At 37.8% G+C, this 23,403-nt stretch overlaps 1 protein-coding gene across 3 annotated transcripts in view; it reads left to right on the top strand.

The window, feature by feature from the left end:
* Positions 1–23,403, top strand: part of CNTN5 (contactin 5) — a 579,795-nt gene that overhangs the window by 413,831 nt on the left and 142,561 nt on the right. For all 3 annotated transcript variants that reach the window (XM_052670906.1, XM_052670908.1, XM_052670907.1), the window contains one exon: positions 13,300–13,503. In XM_052670906.1, coding sequence (XP_052526866.1) covers positions 13,300–13,503 — 204 coding nt within the window. The remainder of the gene's footprint in view (positions 1–13,299; positions 13,504–23,403) is intronic.

The following is a 23,403-nucleotide window of genomic DNA, read 5'->3' on the forward strand; positions in this document are numbered from 1 at the left end:
ATTGCTTTGAAATACATACCTGGATGTACTTACGTTCCTTTTGCCTGTGCAACACAAAAAAAGCTGAAAACAGTTAGAATTTAGAAGTAAATATATTAAAGACAATTTCTTGGACTTATCAAGGGCGAAAATGACTGATAGGGTGGGTATAAGCATAATACATTCAGAAGGAAATCTGCTGAATCCAAATCACTGTGCAGCCTTATCTTCTGATGGCAAAATACATTTCCCAGAGAAGTGACAGTCAAACAAAGCTCTCTTTTTGATCTCTGTGACATCTTTTATAATGCCATTCATTCTGACTATTTGCTTGCTCCCTTTTATCTCCTCTGTTTTCATGCTATGTTCCAATATTGTTAAAATCATCGCTGATTACTTAATTAGCCAGCTGAAACACTTCCTGTTCTGTTGGTGTTATTACACTATAGCAGAGAATAAGTAACTGGAAAATTTAACTTCATTCTTTAGTTCATTGAAGCATTAATTTTCATGGTTATTTTTCTTGTTGGAAAATTAAGCAAATCTTCCAATAACAACTGTAGGGATAAAGATTTAGTAAGAATAAGAAAGAACGGAAACAATGATACAGATAATACGTATGAACAGTTTATCTCAATTTGGCCTTTTCTGCTGAATCCCAAGCTTCTTTAGGACTAAGGATCAGTCAAGCCAATGGTATGGAAAGAGACAAAGTTATGAAAGAAAGTTGTAGCCCTATGGTCCCAATTTCTGAGATCTTTCTGTCACTGTTATTGTTCAGTAGCCTGGCTTAAAATTTTCTGCTTCATTGCTGAAGTTTAGATATACTAGACAATTGACAAGAGTTGATTCTTTCCACTTTGTTCATATCATATATAAGAAATCTGGAATCTTGGTCATGACTAAGACTTGGGCTCATTTGTTTTGAAGGGCTTAGAATGACTAGATTCCATTAATCCATCCATTATCTATTTAGTGTAGTAAAAAAAATAAAACCAGTGAGAAGCATACAATATGCTTATCAAAATTATCCATGTAGATATGCACTTAGAAAAATGTCATATGTACAGTTCTGAAAGAGATGTGGTAGCCCGTGAATCAACATGTGAATGCTGCTTATTAGCATTTATACATGCTTCCTATTTTTACTCTCTGAGATACGTACTGAGTAAAGCTCCAGACAAGTTCACTGGTGTGACTGTGTTAGAAATTATAAACATTTATGTTACCCAGAAAACTTCAAGAGTGAAAGCCAAGGAGAGGAGGAATGGCAGCAGGTCCCACCTCAGCGACGCAGGCGGCGCCCTTACCGATCTACCCTGGTTCCTCAGGTGCCTCTAAGTAATAGGTTTGAAACCCTGGAACTGGAGGGTGAGGAGGCTGAGAATGAGGTGGTGGAACAGCCTCTGAGCTTTGCTAAGGTTGGCTCCATGCTTGAAGACAGCCTCTTCCAGTAAAGAAAGAAGGGTGATAGTTGTAGGTGATTCCCTTCTACAAGGAACTGAGGGCCCAATATGTCGACCTGACCCCACCTGGAGGGAAGTGTGCTGCCTCCCTAGGGCATGGGTCAGGGACATCTAGAAAGCTGCCTGGGCTTATTTGCCCATCTGTCTACTACCCCTTATTGGTAGTCCAGGTTGGTGGTGATGATGCTGCCAAGAGAAGCCTAAGGGCTATCAAGAATGACTTCAGGGGCCTGGGGAGGGTACTGGATGGTGCGGGAGTGCAGGTGGTCTTCTCTTCTATCCCTTCAGTGGCGGGGAAGGACACTGAGAGGATCAAAAAACCCTCCTCATCAATAAATGACTTAGAGGCTGGTGCAGGGATAAGAACTTTGGTTTTTTTGACCATGGAGGAATTTACTCGGCTCCTGGCATGATGGCTGCAGATGGAGCTCACCTGTCTGCAAGGGGTAAAAGGATCCTAGCCCAGGAGCTGGCGGGCCTCACTGAAAGGTCTTTAAACTAGGAAAGAAGGGGGAAGGGGACAAAATGAGGGCTGCTGAGGTTGTGCAGGTAGTTCGAGGTTCAAAAGAGAACTTGATGGGTGAGGAGGGTGGAGTTCGTAGGGATGGAGTGTGGCAGGGGAATGCTGCTTCCCTGAAGTGTCTATACACTAATGCACGCAACAGGAAGAGTTTGAGATCTGCGTGCGGTCGCATGTCTACGATCTAATTGCGATCACGGAGACGTGGTGAGACAGCTCGCATGACTGGAATGTTGTCATGGAGGGCTATGTGCTTTTTAGGAAAGATCGGCCAGCAAGGTGGAGTGGTGGAGTTGCTCTTTATGTGAGAGAGCAGCAAGAATGTACTGAACTCCACCTTGGGGAGAGCAGTGTAGCAGTGGAGAGCTTGTGGGTGAGAATCAAGGGGCAGGCTGGTATGGCTGACACTGTTGTGGGAGTGTGCTACAGGCCCTCCAGTCAGGAGGAGAAGGTTGATGAGGCCTTCCAGAAGCAACTGGAAGCAGCATCACAATCCCAGGCGCTGGTGCTTATGGGGGACTTCAATTATCCAGATATTTGCTGGAAAAGCAATGTGGCCAGGCATGCTCGGTCCAGACGGTTCCTGCAATCTGTTGAAGACAACTTCCTGATGCAGGTGGTGGAGGAATCGACGAGAGGGGTACTGCTGGACCTTATTCTCACTGATAGAGAAGGGCTTGTAAGGGAAATAAAGGCGGGGGGCAGCTTGGGTTGTAGTGACCACAAGATGGTGGAGTTCAAGATCCTGAGTGGAAGAAGTAAAGCAAAAAGTAGGATTGCTATCCTGGACTTTAGGAGAGCCAACTTTGATCTCTTCCGGGACCTACTTGGAGCTATCACGTGGGCTAGGGTGTTAGAAGGGAAGGGGGCCTGTGAGAGCTGGTCAGCATTTAAGCAGCTCTTCTTCCAAGCTCAGGATCGGTGTGTCCCTGTGAGGAAGAAATTGGGAAAGGGTGGCAGGAGAGCTGTGTGGATGAGCAAGGAGCTCGTGCGCAAACTCAAAGGAAAGAAGAAGGCCCATGAAATGTGGAAAAAGGGTCTGACTACTTGGGAAGAATACAGGAATGTTGTCAGGGCCTGCAGGGATGTGACAAGGAAGGCTAAAGCCCACCTGGAATTAAATCTGGCGTAGGGGACAAAGGATAATAAAAAAGGCTTTTTTAAGTACGTTAACAGTCAAAGGAAGACTAGGGAGAATGTGGCTCCCCTGCTAAGTGACGGGGGTGTTCTGGTAAGGGGGATGTTGAGAAGGCGGAGATACTGAATGCCTTCTTTGCTTCTGTCTTCAGTGAAAAAGCTCCCCCTAGGGAATCTAAAACCCTGGAAGTTAGTGAGAGGATCTGGGGAATGGAAGACCTCCCTGCAGTCAGGGAAGAGGTGGTCCGAGAGTGCGTAGGCAACATCAATGTTCACAAATCCATGGGACCCGATGGGATGCATCCACAGGAGCTGAGGGAGCTGGCAGAGGTGATTGCTGAATCGCTTTCTGTCATCTTTGAGTGGTCTTGGAGGATGGGGGAGGTGCCTGAAGGCTGGAGGATAGCCAATGTCACTCCGGTCTTCAAAAAGGGCAAGAAGAAAGATCCAGGCAATTATAGGCCTCACCTCTGTCCCTGGAAAGGTGATGGAAAGGCTGGTGCTGGGTCTGGTCTTGTTCAACATCTTCATCAATGACCTTGATGAGGGGATAGTGGCCACCCTCAGCAAGTTTGCTGATGATACGAAGTTGGGAGGATTGGCTGACACGCCTGAAGGCTGTGCTACCATTCAGTGAGACCTGGACAGGCTGGAGAGCTGGGCAGAAAAAAAACCAGATGAGGTTTAACAAAAGCAAGTGTAGAGTCTTGCATCTGGGGAGGAATAATTCCATGCACCAGTACAGGTTGGGGGATGACCTGCTGGAGGGGAGCTCTGCAGAGAGGGACCTGGGTGTCCAGGTGGATGACAAGTTGGCCATGAGCCAGCAGTGTGCCCTTGTGGCCAAGAGGGCCAATGGCATCCTGGGATGCATTAAAAAGAGTGTGGCCAGCAGGTCGAAGGAGGTGATCCTCCCCCTCTACTCTGCCCTAGTGAGGCCTCATCTGGAGTACTGAGTCCAGTTCTGGGCTCCCCAGTACAAAAAAGACAGGGATCTCTTGGAAAGAGTCCAGCGGAGGGCCACAAAGATGGTGAAGGGCCTGGAGCATCTCTCCTGCGAGGAAAGACTGAGTGAACTGGGTCTGTTCAGCCTTGAGAAAAGAAGACTGAGAGGGGACCTGATCCAGGTCTGTAAGTATCTAAGGTGTGGGGGGTGGAATGGCGAGGCCGGACTCTTTTCAGTGGTGAGTGGAGACAGGACAAGGGGAAACGGCTGGAAACTGCAGCATAGGAAGTTCTGCACAATGTGCGCAAGAACTTCTTTACAGTGAGGTGACGGAGCACTGGAACAGGCTGCCCAGGGAGGTGGTGGAGTCTCCTTCTCTGGAGATGTTCAAGACCTGCCTGGATGCCTACCTGTGCGACCTGGTGTAGGGAACCTGCTTTGGCAGGGGGGTTGAACTCTACGATCTCTGGAGGTCCCTTCCAACCCCTACAATTCTGTGATTCTGTGATTCTGTGAAGTATGAAGTTGTTCAGCGCTTAACTTTCCTTCTTAGCAAAGGTCAAGAGGCATCCAGATGAGTAGTGCTTATAGTATCTCTGAATCACTTTGCTTTTCTCCTCTAATTTTTCTTGAATCTGAATAGCTGAAGTAAAGGTTCTGTACCATTTCCCCACTGCAGATTCCTCTTATACAGGCATCAGAAAGCCTTTTTTTACCTCTAAACTATAGACATCAACTTTGAAAAGATATGCTAAATTTTTCAAAAGCAGCTTAAATGCCTCAAACCTCATTTGTTCAACTGTTGAATTCTGAAGTGTTTTGGAGGGGAAGTTAGGAAAAGGAAAAGGTCTTTGAAAAAGATTAGTATTGTAAAAACTCATATTCTCAGCACAGAAAGGATCATATTTGTATACAGATTACATGAATAATGCTATTTCTATTAGAAAAAAAATCTGAGATATTTGGAAAAAGTATATTATTTTCCTTATGATGTATATGTATATACTGTGACACATCAGCTATGTCTTTGATTCCTAATGCTAAGGGGATGAGGAGAAGAGATTATAGTCATGGGACACTGCCCTTAGCTGGAAGTAAGGCAGCAGAAGACTACGTATTCTTTCTAAATGACAATTATATGACATGTAGATGTGCAGAGCAGCAGTTCACTGGGTTTCCAGTAGAGCAGAGCAAGGTGCATTGAAATAGATTATTCTGCAGATCTGAATTTAGCAGTGTAACTCAGACATTTTTTAAGGACTGGGCTCAGAATTTTTTGTTTAAACTTGCCTAAGAGCCTGAAGGACAAGTATCCTTGAGATCTGTCTGAACTTTATATTTTAAATGTTTCTGGCACAGAATAATTTTTTTTTAAAAATCATACCAATAAAAATCAAGTAGACATACTAACTGGTCTTTTACTTTTTCTCTGAAAAAAGAAAAAGGCCATCTTTTTGTTGTATGCAATGTTGTCTTTTTACAGATCACGTGTGGGAAAGATATTTCATCAACCTTTATATGTTTCAATGTCCGACTACAGTTCACACATGTCAAAAGTAAAAATGAGATTATACTATGTACAGTAGAAACTGTAATGTTACATTTTTAACCTTCAGTATAAAATCAGTCTAGACACTATCTTTGTTTTTTTCCAATATATTTTAGTTATTAGCTATGCAAATGATTATAGGACAGAAAATATTTAAAGATTTATCACTGTAATTAAATCTGAACAAAGATAAATATGTGATTGGTAAAACTGTGTTTCAGGTAAGTGAGCAGTAGATACAGAGCCCCCAGAGCAAAAAAGAGGCAATTTCACTGTTAGCAGATAAATAGACAATATCTATTTGTTTTATACAAGGGCATTACAAAGCAATAAAAATTACCTTCATTAAATATTTTCTTGGAGGATTAATGAGCACTGATAATAAGTCACAGCAGCACAAAGAAATGCACTAAAATTATTTATCTGGTTGTGTTGGGAGGCAAGAGGATCAATCCATTATAGCTACAAAGAAGCCTTCAATATTTTCTCCCAAATGTGAAATGTATTCCATCATTAGAAAGTGCAGCAAGTTGCACCCTTATTCTGTGGTTGGTACACTGATTATCCAAATACCAAGTGATCAAGTGTGGTGCTGGTGGTAAAAAACGGACTTGAGATGAAATGAGATTTTGTATTTTCAACAGGAGAGATCTATGCTTTTTTTTCCTGAACTTTTTTTTTTTTTTTTTTAAACTGAGTATTTCTGAATGGTGAAGAAGCTATCATGCTGTCTGGCTCCAATATACCCGATGTGAGATTAAGAAACAATGGTTCAAATGTTGGTCCAACCACTTTATTATAAATCCTAATCAGGGAGATGGAGAAGGGAAGGACGGCGATAGAAAAGACAGGAGAGAAGCAAGAATTGTGTAAAGTGGGGATAGTCACCACCAGGATCCAGCAGCAGTCTCATTGCACACCATTTCAAAGGTCTGAGGCAAAAGCAGCAGGGGGAGAGAAGCAGCAGTGTGGCCGGCCTTGGACAGCAAGCAGGTAGCAGAAAGAAGTCGCAGAGCCCAGGAGAGTCTGTCAGCATTGCAGGAATTCCACAGTTAGGAATCTGATGGCAGACACCTTTGATCTTCTTCAGCATGCTGGTAGAGCGCAGAGCAAGTCCAGCAGGGAGAGAGGCAGGTTGTGAGGCTTCTCATGTCAGAAACCTCTTCTTCTTCATGAGGAATCTGTTGCCAGAAAACCTAACCTCATGTCTGTAGGTCCCCTTTTTATCTTCCTTCTTCTGCCACTGTGGCATTCCTGGGCACTTGGGTAAGTCTTGTGCAGCGCCTCCTGAGATGGCCATCTTCCTCTAGATAAACCCACACGAAAGAGCGCTTCCTGGCCATTAAGCTGCAGCTTATCTCTCTCTCATTGCCCCTGGCCTTGTCCATCTGTGTCCCTCAGACAAAGGACTTCACAACCCTTGCCCAGGGCTTGTCAATCAGAGTTCTCCAGACAAAAGATTTCTCAACCCTTACCCAGCACTTGCTCGCACTCGTTCATCTGTGTCCCCAGCAAGCTTTGAGACGATGTAAAAGAATAATCTCTTACACATGCAAACTTCATGGTTCATATTTATGTACACCAAATTCAGCCCCTAATCTGGAGTGAATTGTTTGTTCTTTTTGGTTGGTAGTGGAGGCTTAGTTTTTTGTTTGTGAGTTTGTTTGTTTGTGTTTTCTTTTTTACGGTTGTAGTTGTTGTTTGTTTTATATAATTTAGAAAAAGAGAATAATCAGCTTCTTCACAGTTCCTAAAACTCCCAGATTACATCAGACTTTGGCTGTTATCAGTACTATTCATTCGCCAGGTAGTGCCATCTTGTGGGATTGGGGTAATCAAGGGAAACTTTAAATGGAAGAGAAATATATTTTCCCAACAGGACACCAGAGGAGATAGATTAGTATCTCTCTTATCACATTTCAAAAAAGAATACACAAATCAGACTTCTTTCTTTTGCAAACACTGTAATTGCACAAAAGTGCAGTTGTGAAATGTGTATTTGCATGTTTTACCCTTGAAGATGCAATAATTAGCCATTATATTAGCTCTACATTTAGGTTCTGGGTACATTTAAGAGAATTTCTATAGCAACTCTTGTATCTTCACATGTTTAAAGGAAAAAAGAAGCATTTCTCAGAAGAGAAGGCTTGAAATAAATCCGGGAAACAACCATATATTAACAAATAGAGGAGTGAATATTTGGTGATACCTGAAGGCCTCAGCCAGAGCTCTTGTTAAAATACTTAGACTTATTTCTCACTGCACCTCGATGACAGAAAGACTTCAGCACTGCCAAATAACTAGCATTTTTTTGCATCAGAGTGATGTGTCCAGAAACATCACAAAGCACTAACAATAATGCAGAGATGCCAGTGCTCCATCTTCACCCCCTATGAAAAATATGTAACATTGTGACAGTTTAGGAATTAGTGTGAAACAGAGAAAATAGGTCTACTAAATTGTTTAAGAAATGATAGCAAAGAAAATTTTACACCATACAACACAATAAATTCCTTTTGGCAGGAGATGGATGTGCTTTTCTCACTACTTCATCACCAAACGACCTAGATTTTCACTTACATAGCTCACTGAAAAGTCCTTAATAAAACAGAAACAACTTGGATATTTGAAAGGCATTCCTAATGACCTTCAGAAACATGCTTTTGTAAACAAGGCCAGTCATTCATAAAAGAAAACACCAGCTTTGCTGCTACCAAAATGATTTAAATAATTTCCACTCCAAGATTTTGCATATAATAGAACATGCCAGAAGATTACTTATCCAGCCCAAGCCACAGAAGAATGCCAGTTTACAACTATCTCTATAATTCATAATTTCTTTTTAATTCTCTATGTTACTGTGTGCTTTGATTAACAGTCTAGAAACAAAAGTTTGTTTTTTTGTGTGTGTCAACTACAATTTCCAGCAGTGACTGAATCATCTTTGTGATTTCTACATACATGTTGTATTAAACATAAGAAAAATGGCCATAAAAACAAAAAATGTGCTCAGCGTGTGTACTTTTTAAAAAATACTCTATACTTTCTGTATACTGCAGTTTCTTATTTCACCTAAACTTTTTTTTCTTTTTTTATTGAAAGGAAAGTGAGTAGAAAACTTTTACTCAGCTTTAGACAAGTTTTTTTTCTCAGAAAGAGTTGACTTCAAATGGTTCATCTGTAGAGTCATTACTTCACAGTTTTACAGTCATAGCTTTCTTTATTTAGATTTTGGCAGTAGTCACATTTAACTTTAAAATGTTCCCAAAGTCATCATTATTTACTTGTCAGACTTTAGATGCATCTCTGGAATTTAATGTCCTATTGAAAAGTTAACGCAGTGAAAGTTGTGCTGTATGCTTAATCAAACAATACTACTTCTAAAATATTTTTAGCGAATCATTACAGGAAAATACAAGCTTGAAGTTTACTAGATGTAGCAATCTGTATACAAATTGAACTGATATCTTCTTAGTTTTTGGCATCTTCTTGGTTTGACATTCACTCATCAATTTACCATTTCATAAAAGTGGGATTTTAGATGATACATAAATGCGAGGCCTTTCATGTAATTTACACTTACAGCTGTAATGAACAGCTGCAATACCTGTGATACATAACTATGTCCTGTAGTTCTAGAATTTTAGTGGTTATACTATGAATAACAGAAAAAATAGCAATGTTATAGAATTTTGATTCTGCATCATCTATTAGTTATTTTTAAGTGTCATAATTATCAGAGTATTCACTTATGCATGCTACTGATGGGGAAAAAATGAAAAAAGAAAAAGCAAAACAAAACCAGTAAATGATTCCTGTGACTGGGAATCCTTTGTATGCAACCCTAATTGAAGAACCCTAACTTTAATTTTTCTGGGATGCAAACACAGAACACAGTTCGAGAATATGAAAACCAGTGTGTTTTTTTCTTCTCTACCATGGCTTAAAATTTAGAAGTAAAGGGATTTGTTCAATGGATCAATGTCAAGATTCACACATTTTCCCATAATTGAAGTACTTCTTTTAACAATTTTTTGTAAAATCATTTCTGTGAGATCATCCATCTATTTCTATCAGCTAAGATCTCTTGAGTCACCAAATCTCAAGCTAACTGTAGTTGTTTCTGATTGTTCTGCATAGCATACATTGGAAATTTCAGGAAATTTCCCTGGGATAAAGGTATTTCCACTGAAATCTATGCATAATGTGTGGACATAACCTTCCAAATTATATCTGAAAATGCACTGAAGTCATTACATAGGTCCAAGAGAAATTTCATAAGGTCAGATCAGTTCCAATGATCCTTCAGAAGCATTCAAAATCCTTTGAGTGTTTGGAACTGTATTCCCACTTTCTCTTACAAATGAAAGTAGTAGCTTTTTCTTTAATGTCAGTAGGCTGATGAAGACAAATCAAACTGTTATCATTTTAACTGTTATTATTTTTTTGTTTGTGCTTTGGATTTTGGGTGCTTGGTAGGAATTCAAATGCTGTGCACAAATAAAAGTGATAACTGAAGTTTAATAGCATAAACTGTCTGAATTTTAGATTCAGCAGAAATTCTGTTGTTTTTTTACAAACTTGAAAAGTGAACCCACATCATCTTCATGGGGTTCAACAAGGCCAAATGTGTAAGGGCAATCTCAGATATGTGTACAGACTGAGAGGAGGACTCACTGAGAAGTAGTTCTTCTGAGAAGGACTTAGGGATGATGAATGATGAATGAAAAGCTGGACATGAACCAAAGTGTGCCCTTGCAGTATGGAAGACCTGGTCTGCTTTGAAATAGGGGTGGCCTTTGAAAGAAGGATGAGGGGGGCTGATTGTCCCCCTCTTCTCTGCCCTCATGAGGCCCCATCTGGAGTACTGCATCGAGATCTGGAGTCCTCAATACAAAAAGAATGTTGAAGGGCTACTAAGACAATTGGTGGGCTGGAGTACCTCTCCTACAATGACAGGAGCTGGGCTTGTTAAGCCTTGAAAAGATAAGGCTCTGGGAAGATCTCATTGCAGACTTAACAATACTTAAAATGTAACCAGGAGGGAGACAGACTTTGCATAGCCAGATAGTGCTAGGATAGGAGGGAATGGTTTTAAATGAATGGTTTTAAACTAATGGTTTTAAAAGTGTGGAGATTTAGGTTAGATTTTAGGAAGAAATTCTTTACTTAGAGAGTAGTGAGACATAGGATCAGGTTGTCCATGGAAGCTGTAGGTGCCTCATGGAGGTATTCAAGGCTAGCTTGAATAGGACCCTGAGAAACCTCATACAGTGCTTGAATTAGTGGTTAACAATTCTGACCATGTCAGGATGGTTAGAACCGAATGATCTTTAAGATCCTTTTCATTCCATCCTATGATTCTTTGATGTTTTTCTCAATCTCCTGTTCCAGTACCCATTCGCTCACCACTCATTTTTACAAGCAAAAATCATCTGGAAGTTGACAAAATGATAGCATCCCTACAGACTCAGCATCAGCAAAAACTAAGTCTTTTATTTCATTGGAAGTACAAAACTTCATTGCCTAAATCCATTCCCTAAAAGTAGTTCTAATTAATTAATGAATAATTCACATTGTGTGTATTTTTAGGGTACAAATGTAGTAAATTCTACAGGAACTGCCACTGAACCTAGAATGATGACAACTTTATATTTAGTCTGAACTACTTTTAAGCCAGAGTATTTAGTGAGAGTGACTGATTGTTTTTTTGCTTGAATTGGTAACAGGTGTTTTCAGTTAAAAATCTATGCATTTTCCTTGAGTTCTTATATTCATCATCAGTTTGTTGAGTTCCATGCTACCGTAAATCATTTCTGCAAGATAAGACTTCATAGCAAAATGTAGCAATGAAATTTTCAGACAGAAATGGTTTTGGCTAATTAGTATTTTGCTTGAAACACAGCTGCAAAGAAAGGAAATTTTGAACATTCAGAGAACTCTCTGTGAGCCCTAAATTCCTCAGAGTCCACCCTGTAACTGCTCAGAATAGTAATTAGATCTGTAGTTCTCTGTTTTGCAAGTCTTCCCCAACCTTGTGATGAATTTGTTTAGTCTTTTAACATAGCATTTTCACAATCAGTTTTTAATGAGAAAATCTTCATCTGGCTTCAAAACTGAACTGAACTTCTTTGAAACCAAACCTGAACATCCTGCGTCTACATATGATTTACACTGCTGGCTCATATTAGCTGAAAAACTCTTGTTTTTGCATTCCATTTTCTAATGCTCTTGACACTGTTAGAGTCAGTTTGGATACACAGCTATGGTATATATTTTGGGACTTTTTGCACCATAAAGAGCTATATTAGTTCTTCTTCTATCGACAGAAAAATGCAAAGAAAAATTGAAATTTTGAGGTGTTTTCAGTTACTTCTTTGACTCTTCCTTTTTCCAGTCAACTTTCTGTCATGAAAACGTTTTGGCCATAGCAGAAAAAAAAATGAATGACAGAACTCAACCAGCAGATGTGCAATTAATATCTTCAGATTGCTACTAAAGCTGATTATAATCACCTAAAAATTTATGTCCAAAAGCTTGGAACTTACTGTACCAGAGGAGCAGCCTGCATCTTGGGGAAGTGGGAGGGATTCTGCATACCTGAGGTAGTCTTGACTTTTCTAATCTTGTAGTTACAACTTTAAAAACTATCATAGCAAGTGATTACAGAAGAGAATGTCTCATAAGTACTGTGTATATAGTGGAGAACTTATTTAATTTTAGAAAGTGAAAAGAAGCAAAAGTGGAAAAATAAGAGAACAACATGTAGAAAAAGTATACATTTGGTTAAGACTTTTAAGTCCAATTTGTAGAATTTCATATGAATAATTCCCTGCAAGGGCTAAATCAGAATCTCATTATTTTTATTGATATTTCTAATGCAAAGACTTTTATGCATTTAGACTTGTAATAAATCATGATATAATTTCATGCAGAATTTTTTTTCTTAATTATTTTAAGTATAATGGGAAAAATATATATTTCTCAGGGGTACAGAATGATTCCAAGGATAAAAATTATAACCAAGGCTCAGATTTTGATTATCATTTTTAAAATAAACCACTTTGATTAGTCTTTGATCCATCAAGTTATGAGAAAAAGCACTTGATATCTTTGGTTTAAGGAACCGTTGATTGACTATAGGGATTTATGATTCTTATAAGAAAGATCCTCAAATTATTCAGATAAGCAGATAAAGAAGATAACAGAAATGTAATAAAGTAAAACCACCTGCAAAGAAGGTTTAAGAGCTATTAGATACTGTTGAATGTAAAAACAGAAGTTGAGAATAAATGCTGTTTATATGCACATATGAAAAAGTCATACACTGTAGGAAGCATCATGTTATATTTCATTGAAAATTTGAACTAGTGGAGAAAATAATTATTTATATTTTATTTCTGGATTGACCTTGAATAATTAGGAATAAGAATTATCTAATATTGTATGGGTGATATCTTAGTATGTTAAATAATTTAATTATTTATTCTTAATTTAATCTGTCCTCCAGGAAACTTGTGAATTCAGTTCTTTGAAAAAATTATCATCGCTTATAAAAGAAAAAACGTTTTAAAAGGTTTTAGCTCTTGTTTTGTTTTTAGATTATTTAAATAAAGGTAATCGATTTTCCTTTAGTGTATCCTAGCAAACACAAAATATTTTTTCCATTATAGTTTTCTCTTATTTTTCTGTTTTCTTTCAGAGATCATCTATAGCTGGGTGTTTAATGAGTTCCCATCTTTTGTGGCAGAAGATAGCAGACGCTTCATCTCCCAGGAGACAGGCAATCTCTACATCTCCAAGGTGCAAAAATCTGATGTTGGCAGCTATATATGTCTGGTAAAAAACACAGTGACAAATGCCAGAGTTTTGAGTCCTCCTACACCTCTGACACTGAGAAATGACGGTAAGAAAGATGTTGTTGCTGGGTACTTTGTGGAAGCAAAAATTGTTTAGCTAATGCAAGAGCCATGATTATTTGTTTGTTTTTATTTTCAATGTGAGCATGTAAGTACTTCTGAGACCAGCAAGAAAAAGGTGTCCATGAAGACAGTTTTTTAAAACATCTTATAGTCGTGGGGTTATTTAGATCTCTGAAGTCAAGTGCAGTCTGACACCTCCTGAAGTATTTTGTTTGAAACTCTTACTCCTTTTTGCTATTCTTATGCTTTATCACTGACACAGAAAAAAATTCCTTTCTCACTAATGTTTGGTTCTGTAGGAGTCAATACTATTGCCAAATGCAAGTGACTACTGTCATGTTTTGATGCCCTTAGGCACCTGAGATATCCACAGAAGATGAGCAAATATAGCAGAGAACATAAAAGACACATCTGCCCTTACAGTCCAGCTGGATGCAAAGAGAGAAATATTGATGCATCTTGGCTGGTACAAGAAATGTGGTTAGAAAACTGAACAGACTCTAATGCTTAAAACATTACTTGATGTTCTGAAGTCTGTTACCCTTCCAGGCTCCAATTCACTGCATTGATTAAGGACCATCAGGAACATCACAATAGAGTTGATTGCAAAGATAGCTACCCAGATGCTTTAGAATTCCATGAAGGCATGTCACTGCAGTAGGAGGGGTTTTTGTTTTTTTTTTCTGTAAAGAAGTACTTAAACATTATTTTCCAGAACTAGCCTTGAAGTTGGAGTAACTCAGTCATTTTCGAAATTCAAGGGAAAACACCTTCCAATAATATTCCCTATGAGGCAGCATAACATCTCAATATAAGTTATGTGTATCTGTATTTATATAGCTCCCTATAGAGAATATTATTTTTTGCTTGTTTGCGAATAGAACATTTTTTTTGTTTTGTTTTCCATCAAAATAATGTTACTTTTGAGAATAAATGTTAATAATTCCATAAGTGCCTATATTTTTTTTCAGGATGAATTCTAGTTCTTCAGAAATTAATTCCAGCAATTCATGATATATGAATTCACATTTATATAAATCAGAGAGAGAAAGAGAATCTGAGACTTGTGTTTTTCTTATAAATTTATCTAGCACTAAGACTATTTCTATGCTGTAGAAGCATTATAAACACTGGACATAAGCAGAGATGATTTAGATTTACAGACTAAATAAAAAAGTGTGTTCATAGATATAGAATGGAATTAAGTTAATCTTTATTCATTGTAACTAGGTTGAAAGCTGTCTGCTGAATGTGCAGTATCTGAAAGAAAAAAGCTGCATGTTTTACTACATCATTTCTTACTTTCACTTTTTTTGTACAGTACTTATGATAATTATTGCATTGTACGTGTTTAGTTTTACCAAATGAACAAAGCATGTATGATCCCTTTCTATTACTCCTTTGAACATGAAAATAATAATACAAAATCAAATTATTTTTAATCATTTCAAGTTATGACATATTGTCATATTTATTATTTGTATATTGCTTTATTGCTTACATATTAGATTTTTTTCATGTTCTTATTGTGTGCAGAGATTCAATGGATTCAACAAATAATTCAAATATTCTGTGTTTCTGTGATTAGTTATCCATAATCTACTGTATGGTCACACAACAGAAGAAGTGGGGAAAGTAAAGAAAGATAAAGAATGCAGTTGACTTCACTGAGCTAGGAAATAAAATGATGCAAATTTCCTTAAATGTCAAATGAGTAGCATATGCCAGCCTCAAGCTAATTTGTGTTTCATAGTGACTGTCATACAGTTGTGATAATACAACCTTCTGATCTGTGCTGGAATATCAGGGAAGTGTTTGCATCTAGGTGAACTGCTTCTGAACAACTTCCAAATTTATTTTTTCGCATGCATGCATTCCTACCAGACTTCCATGGCTTTTTACCTATTGGAAATTCTGAAAAGTTTCCTTTAATATTTTTTTATTTATTTAATAAAAATAATTTCCTTTAGTTTCCTTTTAAGTATTTGCTGGTAGATTATAATAAGAAAGTTGGAAATAAAATTACATTAAAGAAAACATGCATGTATCTGAAAATTTGTCACTATGTTGCTGAATTCGTTTGTAATATTTTTTTAAGCTTTAGAATATTCAAATGAAATTAATTACATTCAGCTTTCCAAATATTTACTTTTGTGCAAAAATCATAGCATTCTGAGTTCTAGCAGCTGGGATCCCAACTGGCATCCTATTCAGTCAGCACATTTGTCAGAAACTACAGAAGATTTTATGGTTTAAAACAGTTTTTACAAACGGCACTGTATAAATAAAATAATTAAATGTTCTCTAATATCTCTACATGTGTATTCATTAACTCAAAAATATTCTACTTGATATATTTGTTGCTTTTTTTTTTTTTTTTAATATATAAACATATATTAAAAACAGACGTATACCTGTACTCAGGGGAATGGAAATCCTTTCACAAAAATACTCCTATGTTAACATTTGTCCCTATGTTTCTCTGAGGAAGAAAGAGAATAACTTGAAGGCTTTCTGTCAAACTCTGCAAGGATGTAGAAACTTCCTTGGCTTTCATTAATCTTTTATTTCTTTCATGATGAGTCTCAAGGAGAGACTCGTTGCTACAGCAGCTAGTTTCTCAATCAAAACCTTTTTGGTTCTGTATAAAGATTCACAAAAGAAGTGAGAATTACAATATAGTAAGAAACTCATATTCTGACTTGTAAAATTATTTAAAATTTGTTACATGCTGGGACAAGCTCAGGACATTTCTTAGAAATTGACAAGATTATACAAAAAAGTAAGAATTGCTAATAATTTTGCAATTAGAATACTATGTAGGATTAACATTTCTACTCCATTTGACTAAGATCAGAAACTTCACTCGAAGTTCTTAGGCAAATACTCTTAACCACTGAGCAGTAGAATGTCATTTGCTAATAAATATCTTTTGCTAATAAAAAAATGGCAAGAATAAATCTGTGCCTAACCTTCCTCATGAGTGTAAGAAATCTTTGGATTTTGTTTTCTCTCTAGCATTCTAATGATGCTTAATTAAGGAATCTTATATTCTTCAGTAACTACTGCCTTAAAAGCTTGTCATTTATTAAACTATGTCTTCTAACTTGCTTGAATCAAAGTAGGCTTCTGAAGTTAAAGAGATATTACTTAAGCAGTTTTAAAGAAACCCAAATCATTTTAACTGAAAGGATTTGAGGGACCATTATGGAAGTTTATGCTCTGGGAGCTTCAAGAGTGTAGTTAGTACCTGGAAGATTAATGGAATAGAAGGATTAGCACCTACACAGCAGAAATAAAGTGATACATGAGGATTTCTCAGTAGTTTGATTTTTTTCCCATGAAATCAAAGAAATATATTTTTTTTATGGATACAGTTATAAACTCAGAATTTCTCTGCAAAGTCATGGATGGGAAGGAAAAATGAAAAGGCAGAGCTGTCCTTTCTGAAGTGGTAATGATTGATATCCTATCTATAGCTTGTTCAGTTGTGCTTAGCTGTAGAAAAGACTGACAATGAGAAACAAATCTTAGTATTTTATTTCTTTTTTCATTTTCATTAAATGTCCTACAGGGGATAATGTAAACTGTTTTAGCTATGTTAATACATGTAAATGTTTTCAATTCTACTTTGTCTATTCCTGGTGCATGTGAACACCTCACAATCAATGTTTATCAAATTACTGTGATTTAATGAATTATGTCATCTCTTCTGTTTGATGCAGACAATACTGCATCCAATGGGCAATTTGGGTAGCAGAAATTTGAACTCTAGTCAAAGATTTCTAACTAAGTCAGAGCAACCACTACAAATTAAAATTCATTTTACGTAGATTTTTCCTTATATAAGGTTTTTACAATTACTGTTTTCAGTAATTGTAGATATCATAGAAAGGTCATTGGTGTTTCAGTTCAACTTTACCTGGCTAGGGAAGACTCTGAGTGGACAACAGTGTGGACAGTTTTCAGTCCCCCACACACTGATAAGGCACAGACCTAGACATGTGGAATCATAAGGAACATGACTTGTCACAAAATAAGGGAAAAGACTTATTTACAATCAGTCTGAGGAATACTGAAATGTTGGGGTCATCTCTAGAAAGGTTGGGAGAGCGAGATTGTCAGAAAGGAGGTGTTTTCATGAGCAGGTAAAACTGAGGAGATCACATGATCTCTGTGATCCTGCATTGAATTTTTATTCTGTTGATCAGTTTTATTTATTGCTGTATTTCATGTTTGATAGTTGAAACTAAAAAATGACAGAGAAAAATTTTTATGGCCATAACTAAACATCACATATACGTCTGACAAATCCATTCTAGTTAACATAGCTCAAGGCCTCGGTATTTCCTAAAAAATCAAGTTTATTTTATTGCCTGATGCAAATTAACAAAGATCTTGAGAAAAAGAAAACAATGATTGTTTTAATACTGACTGATAGTGACCGAAATGGTAACTGGGTAAGATAAGCAGCCTGAAGGCACCAGTCACGGCAAAACAATAATAGTGTAACATGGAAAGGTAAGACCTTGATAATTCCCTTGAAGTTTATGTAAATATGATGACCTCTTTGGTCTCAAATATCAAAAATAATTAGTATAAAAAATATCCCTTTGCAATAATAGACTTGTTTCCTAATTTTTGCAAAGAGCATTGATGTCTTACAGACAATCACTTCATAATTTCTCTACATTTTCTGCCAGTTGCTGCAGGCATGTTTCATGCTAATGGACAAAAAACACAGAAGAACAGAACATGGTACAAAATATTAGCAGATCAGCATTTCATTAGGAATGTGAGATGCTGAAATAATGACATGACTTGCAACGAGCATTTAGTACTTGAAGAGATAGCACCTAATAAAGATTATAAATAATAATAAGTTGAAAACATAAGATTTTTAAAGATCATGTTATCCCTCAGATGTGCTCATATTTAATAGCATAAGACAATTTAACATGATTGTTTTCAGAAACAAAGTCTTCTAGAATAAAACTTAAAAAAAAAAAAATCATCAAAACACAAAATCTCTCAGCTTGTCTACATAGTCAACAGATGGCAGAGGTCAGATATTGTAAAGTACACTCTAAAAAGGTATATGACTCCATCATACAAGCTATATGAATTATTTTAAGCAGTGGTTACCAGAAGACAATGTGAGGTTCCCATAGCTGAAGTTTTAGAAGTTTTAGAAGAAATACAGACATTTCAAACAATAATAATAATTCACTATTACTAAAGCCTACAATAGTCTAAAACAGATTGGGATGTACAATTTTTGTTTTCTTGGCTGCAGCTTTTCAAAATGGTCTAGAAAAACAGTGTCGATTTTTAAACAGGACTTAAGGAGTATCCAAGGATCTACAGACTAATTAGTGTGTATTCTGTATGAAGAGTTTTGAGAGAAAAAATATTTTAAAAGTGCAATTAGTAGAATCATGGAATCATAAGATGGTTTGAGTAGGAATGGTCCTTAAAGACTGTCTAGTTCCAACCTCTCCACCATGGGCATGAGTACCTTCCACTAGATCATAGATTGCCCAAAGACCCCTCCAACCTGGCCTTCATAGAATCATAGAATCAGTCATAGAATGGCCTGGGTTGGAAAACACACTAAAGTTCGTCTAGTTCCAATCCCCCTTCTACAGGCTGGGCTGCCACCCACTAGATCAAGGTGCCTAGTATCCATCTGAATTGGCCTTGCATGCCTCCAAAGATGGGGCATTCACAACCTCTCTTTGTAACTTGTCCCAGCACCTCACCACTGTCTAAATGTCTTCCTAATATCTATCCTAAATCTTCTCATTTTTAGTTTAAAGCCATTCACCTATGTTCCATCACAATCAGACCACGTAAAAAGTTGGTCTCCCTCTTGCTTGTAAGCTCTCTTTAAGTACTGGGAGGCCTCAGTGAGGTCTTCCCGGAGCCTTCTCTTCTCCAAGCTGAACAAGTTCATTTCTCTACCTTTCCTCATAGTCATGCTTCTTTGATCATATTTGTTGCCCTCAGGTCATGCTTAACCAATCTGGTGGCCTTCTGTGATGGAGTGATGGCACTGGTGGACAAAGGAAAGGCAACCGATGTCATTTACCTGGACTTGAGCAAGGCTTTTAACATGGTCCTCCACCACATCCTTATCTCCAAATTGGAGGGATGTAGATTTGATGGGTGGACCACTTGATGGATAAGAAATTGGTTAAAAGGCCGCAGAGGGTGGTCATCAATGGCTCTATGTCCAGGTGGGGGCCAGTAATGAGCGGCGTCCTCTAAGGGTCTGTCTTGGGACTGATGCATCTTTATCAGTGACATTGTTGATGGAATCAAATGCACCCTCAGCAAGTTTGCTGATGACACCAAGCTGAGTGGTGTGGTTGACACAGTGGAAGGAAGGGATGCCATACAGAGGGACCTGAACAGGCTTGAAAGGTGGGCCCAGGAGAACCTAATGAGGTTCAACACTGCAAAGTGCAGAGTTTTGCACTTGGGCCAGAGAAATCCCAGGCATCCATACAGACCAGAAGGAGTGGTCCTTGAGAGCAGCCCTGCAGAGAAGGACCTGGGAGTCTTGATGGATGAAAAGCTTAACATGAGCCAGCAGTGTGTTCTTGCAGCTTGAAAACGAATGGTATCCATCCAATGGGTGACTCCAATAGCCCCATTTGGAGTACTGTGTCCAGGTCTGGAGCCCCCAATACAAGAAAGACAGAGAGCTGTTGGAGAGGGTTCAGAGGAGGGCCACAAATGTGATTAGGAGACTGAAGCACCTCCCCTGTGAAGACAGGCTGAGGGAGCTGGGTTTGTTCTGCCTGGAGAAAAGAAGGCTGTAGGGTGACCTCATTGTAGCCTTTCAGTATCTAAAGGGAGCCTACAAACAGGAGGGGAATCAACTCTTTGAAAGGGTAGGTAACAGCAGAACAAGGAGAAATGGTTTTAAGTTGAAGGAGGGAGGATTTAGGTTCCATATCAGGGGGAAGTTCGTAAATAGTAATAGTATGATCGTTCGTTAATAGTAAATATGAGAGTGGTGAGGTGCTGGAACAGGCTGCCTAGAGAGGTTGTGGATGTCCTTGTCTTGAACACCTGCCCCTGCAGGTGCTCAAGACCAGATTGTATGGAGCCCTTGGCAGCCTGGTCTAGTATTAACTGTGGAGGTTGGTGGCCCTGCATATTGCAAGGGGGTTGGAGATTCGTGATCCTTGGCCATCCTTAATCCTGGCCATTCTGTGATTCTGTGTGATTCTGTGACCCAACAGCTCTCCATCCATCCTGTACAGGGGGCCCCAAATCTGGACTCAATACTCGAGCTGGGGGAACCTAGCATATTGTTGGCCTTCCAGGTTGCAAGAGATCCCCCATCAAATCTAGTTTGAAGCTCTAATATTTATCATAAGATGCAGTAGGTTGAGTGCCCCTGCTAACGCTTTGTCCCTCTAACTTAGCTGTGCTATCATGTGCCGTGTCATGGGCAGGGTTGCACCTTCCCCCTTCAAACCTAATTTAAACCCCTGACAGTGCTCCTAGACAGATCCTGGGCCAGAATTCTGATTTTCTCCTGTGACCTAGGTGGATCCTATCAGCAGCCATCATCATGCCAGGCACTGACTAAACCATCCCACAGTCATTCATATATATATATATATTATTAAAAAAAAAAAAAAAAGGAAAGAAATTGTAAAATCACAAGAAGTATAATTATAAATGATGAAAATTATTGCTATAGTATGAGACAGTGGGGGCAATTTTTTAATGACAGATTAGGGTAGGAATGATTTCAGTTCAGGCTAGAGAAAATGTTAATTGGCTAAATTTGGCTGATATCCTGACTCTATTTGAATACCCAGGGCACAAAGTTTAATTTCCTTTTTTCTCTTCAAAAGAAAAAACATATATCAAAATCTTTCAACCTTTAATGACATGGCTCAGAATTTGCCTTCTTGTACAAGGCTGAGTATTTCTTTAAGAGCTCATTAAACTTTTAATTTAAGCTATTGATTTAATCATGACTTTTAGGAAAATAGGTCATAATAGTTACTGTATCTAATACTTGCATAACTATGTGTTTGTTTTTTGTTTTTTGTTTTTAACTAAATCTACCAGTATTTAGATCCATGTAATGAAATAACATCGTTTTGATTTGATACATTTAAATTTTCTAGCTGAACTAACTTAGCTTTTAAAGACATGTTTAAATGCTTATACATTTGGATATATTCACATTTTCAGATGGAAAGAAAGATTTTGTTATTTCATAGAATCATATCATAGAATCATAGAGTGGCCTGGGTTGAAAAAAACCTCAAAGATCAGCTAGTTTCAACCTCCCTGCTTTGTACAGGCTTGCCAACCACCAGACCAGGCTGCCCAGAGCCACATCCAGTCTGGCCTTGAGTGCCTCCAGGGATGGGGCATCCACACCCTCCTTGGGCAACCTGTTCAAGTGCATCACCACCCTCTGTGTGTAAAACTTCCTCCTAATACCTAACCTGAACCTCCCTGTCTCAGTTTAAGACTATTCCCCCTTGTCCTATCACTATCAACCTCTGTAAGCAGTCATTTTTTTATAAAAACAAGAGAAAGCTGATCTAAAATATATTTTCAGAAAACAAGATGAAGTCTTTAACCAAAGATTTCAGGCTAACCTAATGCTTCCTAGCTATAAAATCTCTGTTGTTAGTTTTTCCACTGGGGCAAAAAAAAAAAAAAAAAACAACTCTTCACTCAGTGAATGAAAAAGGCACTTAATAGTAACTAATGAAACGAGGAAATCTGCATGTCCCATTACACAGATAAATACTATGACCACTTAGTTGTATACTAGCTGAATGTTATTTTTGATGATTTTTACTGATAATTCTATACTGATTTGGGAAATCATGACAAAGTTTAACATAACATTCCAAGGGTGAAAATCGAGGGCTTTCTAAATCATGTAATGCAGAAATACGTACCAAGTTGTAGAACTTCATTCTTGTCGTGCACTGGTAAATGAGAGAACAGATCCAACATTTCTGAAAAAAAGCTCTCACAAAAGTAACCTGTGGAAGCATTTGTAGAGCACAGACCTGATGGAAAATCCTTAGTTTCATAAGGAACATTTGAAGGACTATAATTAAAGTTTACTATTCAGCTTTTTTTTTTGTCCTTCTAGCTTGTAGGTTATTTTTTTGCCTATCACTCAAGCTGGTCTTCTCTCAGTTGCAAATTCTATATTCCATTGCTTTCATGTGCATCCTTATGATTCTTCCTTTATTTTTTCTTGCATAAGAGATCTCCTTCTCACTTCTTTTTCTCTTAAAGTCTTATTTGTTTGTACACTGGAATTTCTTTGAAAAATCTTGAATGATTTTTATAGATTTAGACCAGTTTTGCCTTGCTGTTAGTGTATCCACAACTCAGATTCTATCCAGTTTTCTAATCCACAAATCTAATTCTCATTCTTTTTAATGTAGGTTTTACTGCTTACCCTGATAGCTCATCCTCTTTCTAATCAAGTGCAGTTGTTAGCATATTCTTCTTTCATTCACACTGTGACATTTTTCTCTCAGTCACGTCAAATACAAACTACACACTTTGCCTTATGTAAACTGTCTCCTTCTATTCATTTCTAATTCTTGCAATCCTACTGTCAGTCAGTCCATACTAAATACCAGATATCTCTGCTGATGTCAATGTTTACATCTTTCATATCCAAAAATGATTTCCTAGTTTTGTTTAACATGTATAAAGTGTGTTGTCCCGATTAATCATTTCCAAAATTAAAAAGGCTGTTGAGAATTAAATCATTGAACTTTTTGTCCCTCTGCATGTCTGTGTTTGTGTCTCTACACAAATGATTTTACACAAATGCGTTAGAGGTTTTTTCCTGATCTTGGAAGGTTCTTTGT

The sequence above is a fragment of the Tympanuchus pallidicinctus genome, unplaced genomic scaffold (assembly GCF_026119805.1).
Source record: "Tympanuchus pallidicinctus isolate F22 unplaced genomic scaffold, pur_lepc_1.0 scaffold11, whole genome shotgun sequence".
Classification (NCBI taxonomy): Eukaryota; Metazoa; Chordata; class Aves; order Galliformes; family Phasianidae; genus Tympanuchus; species Tympanuchus pallidicinctus.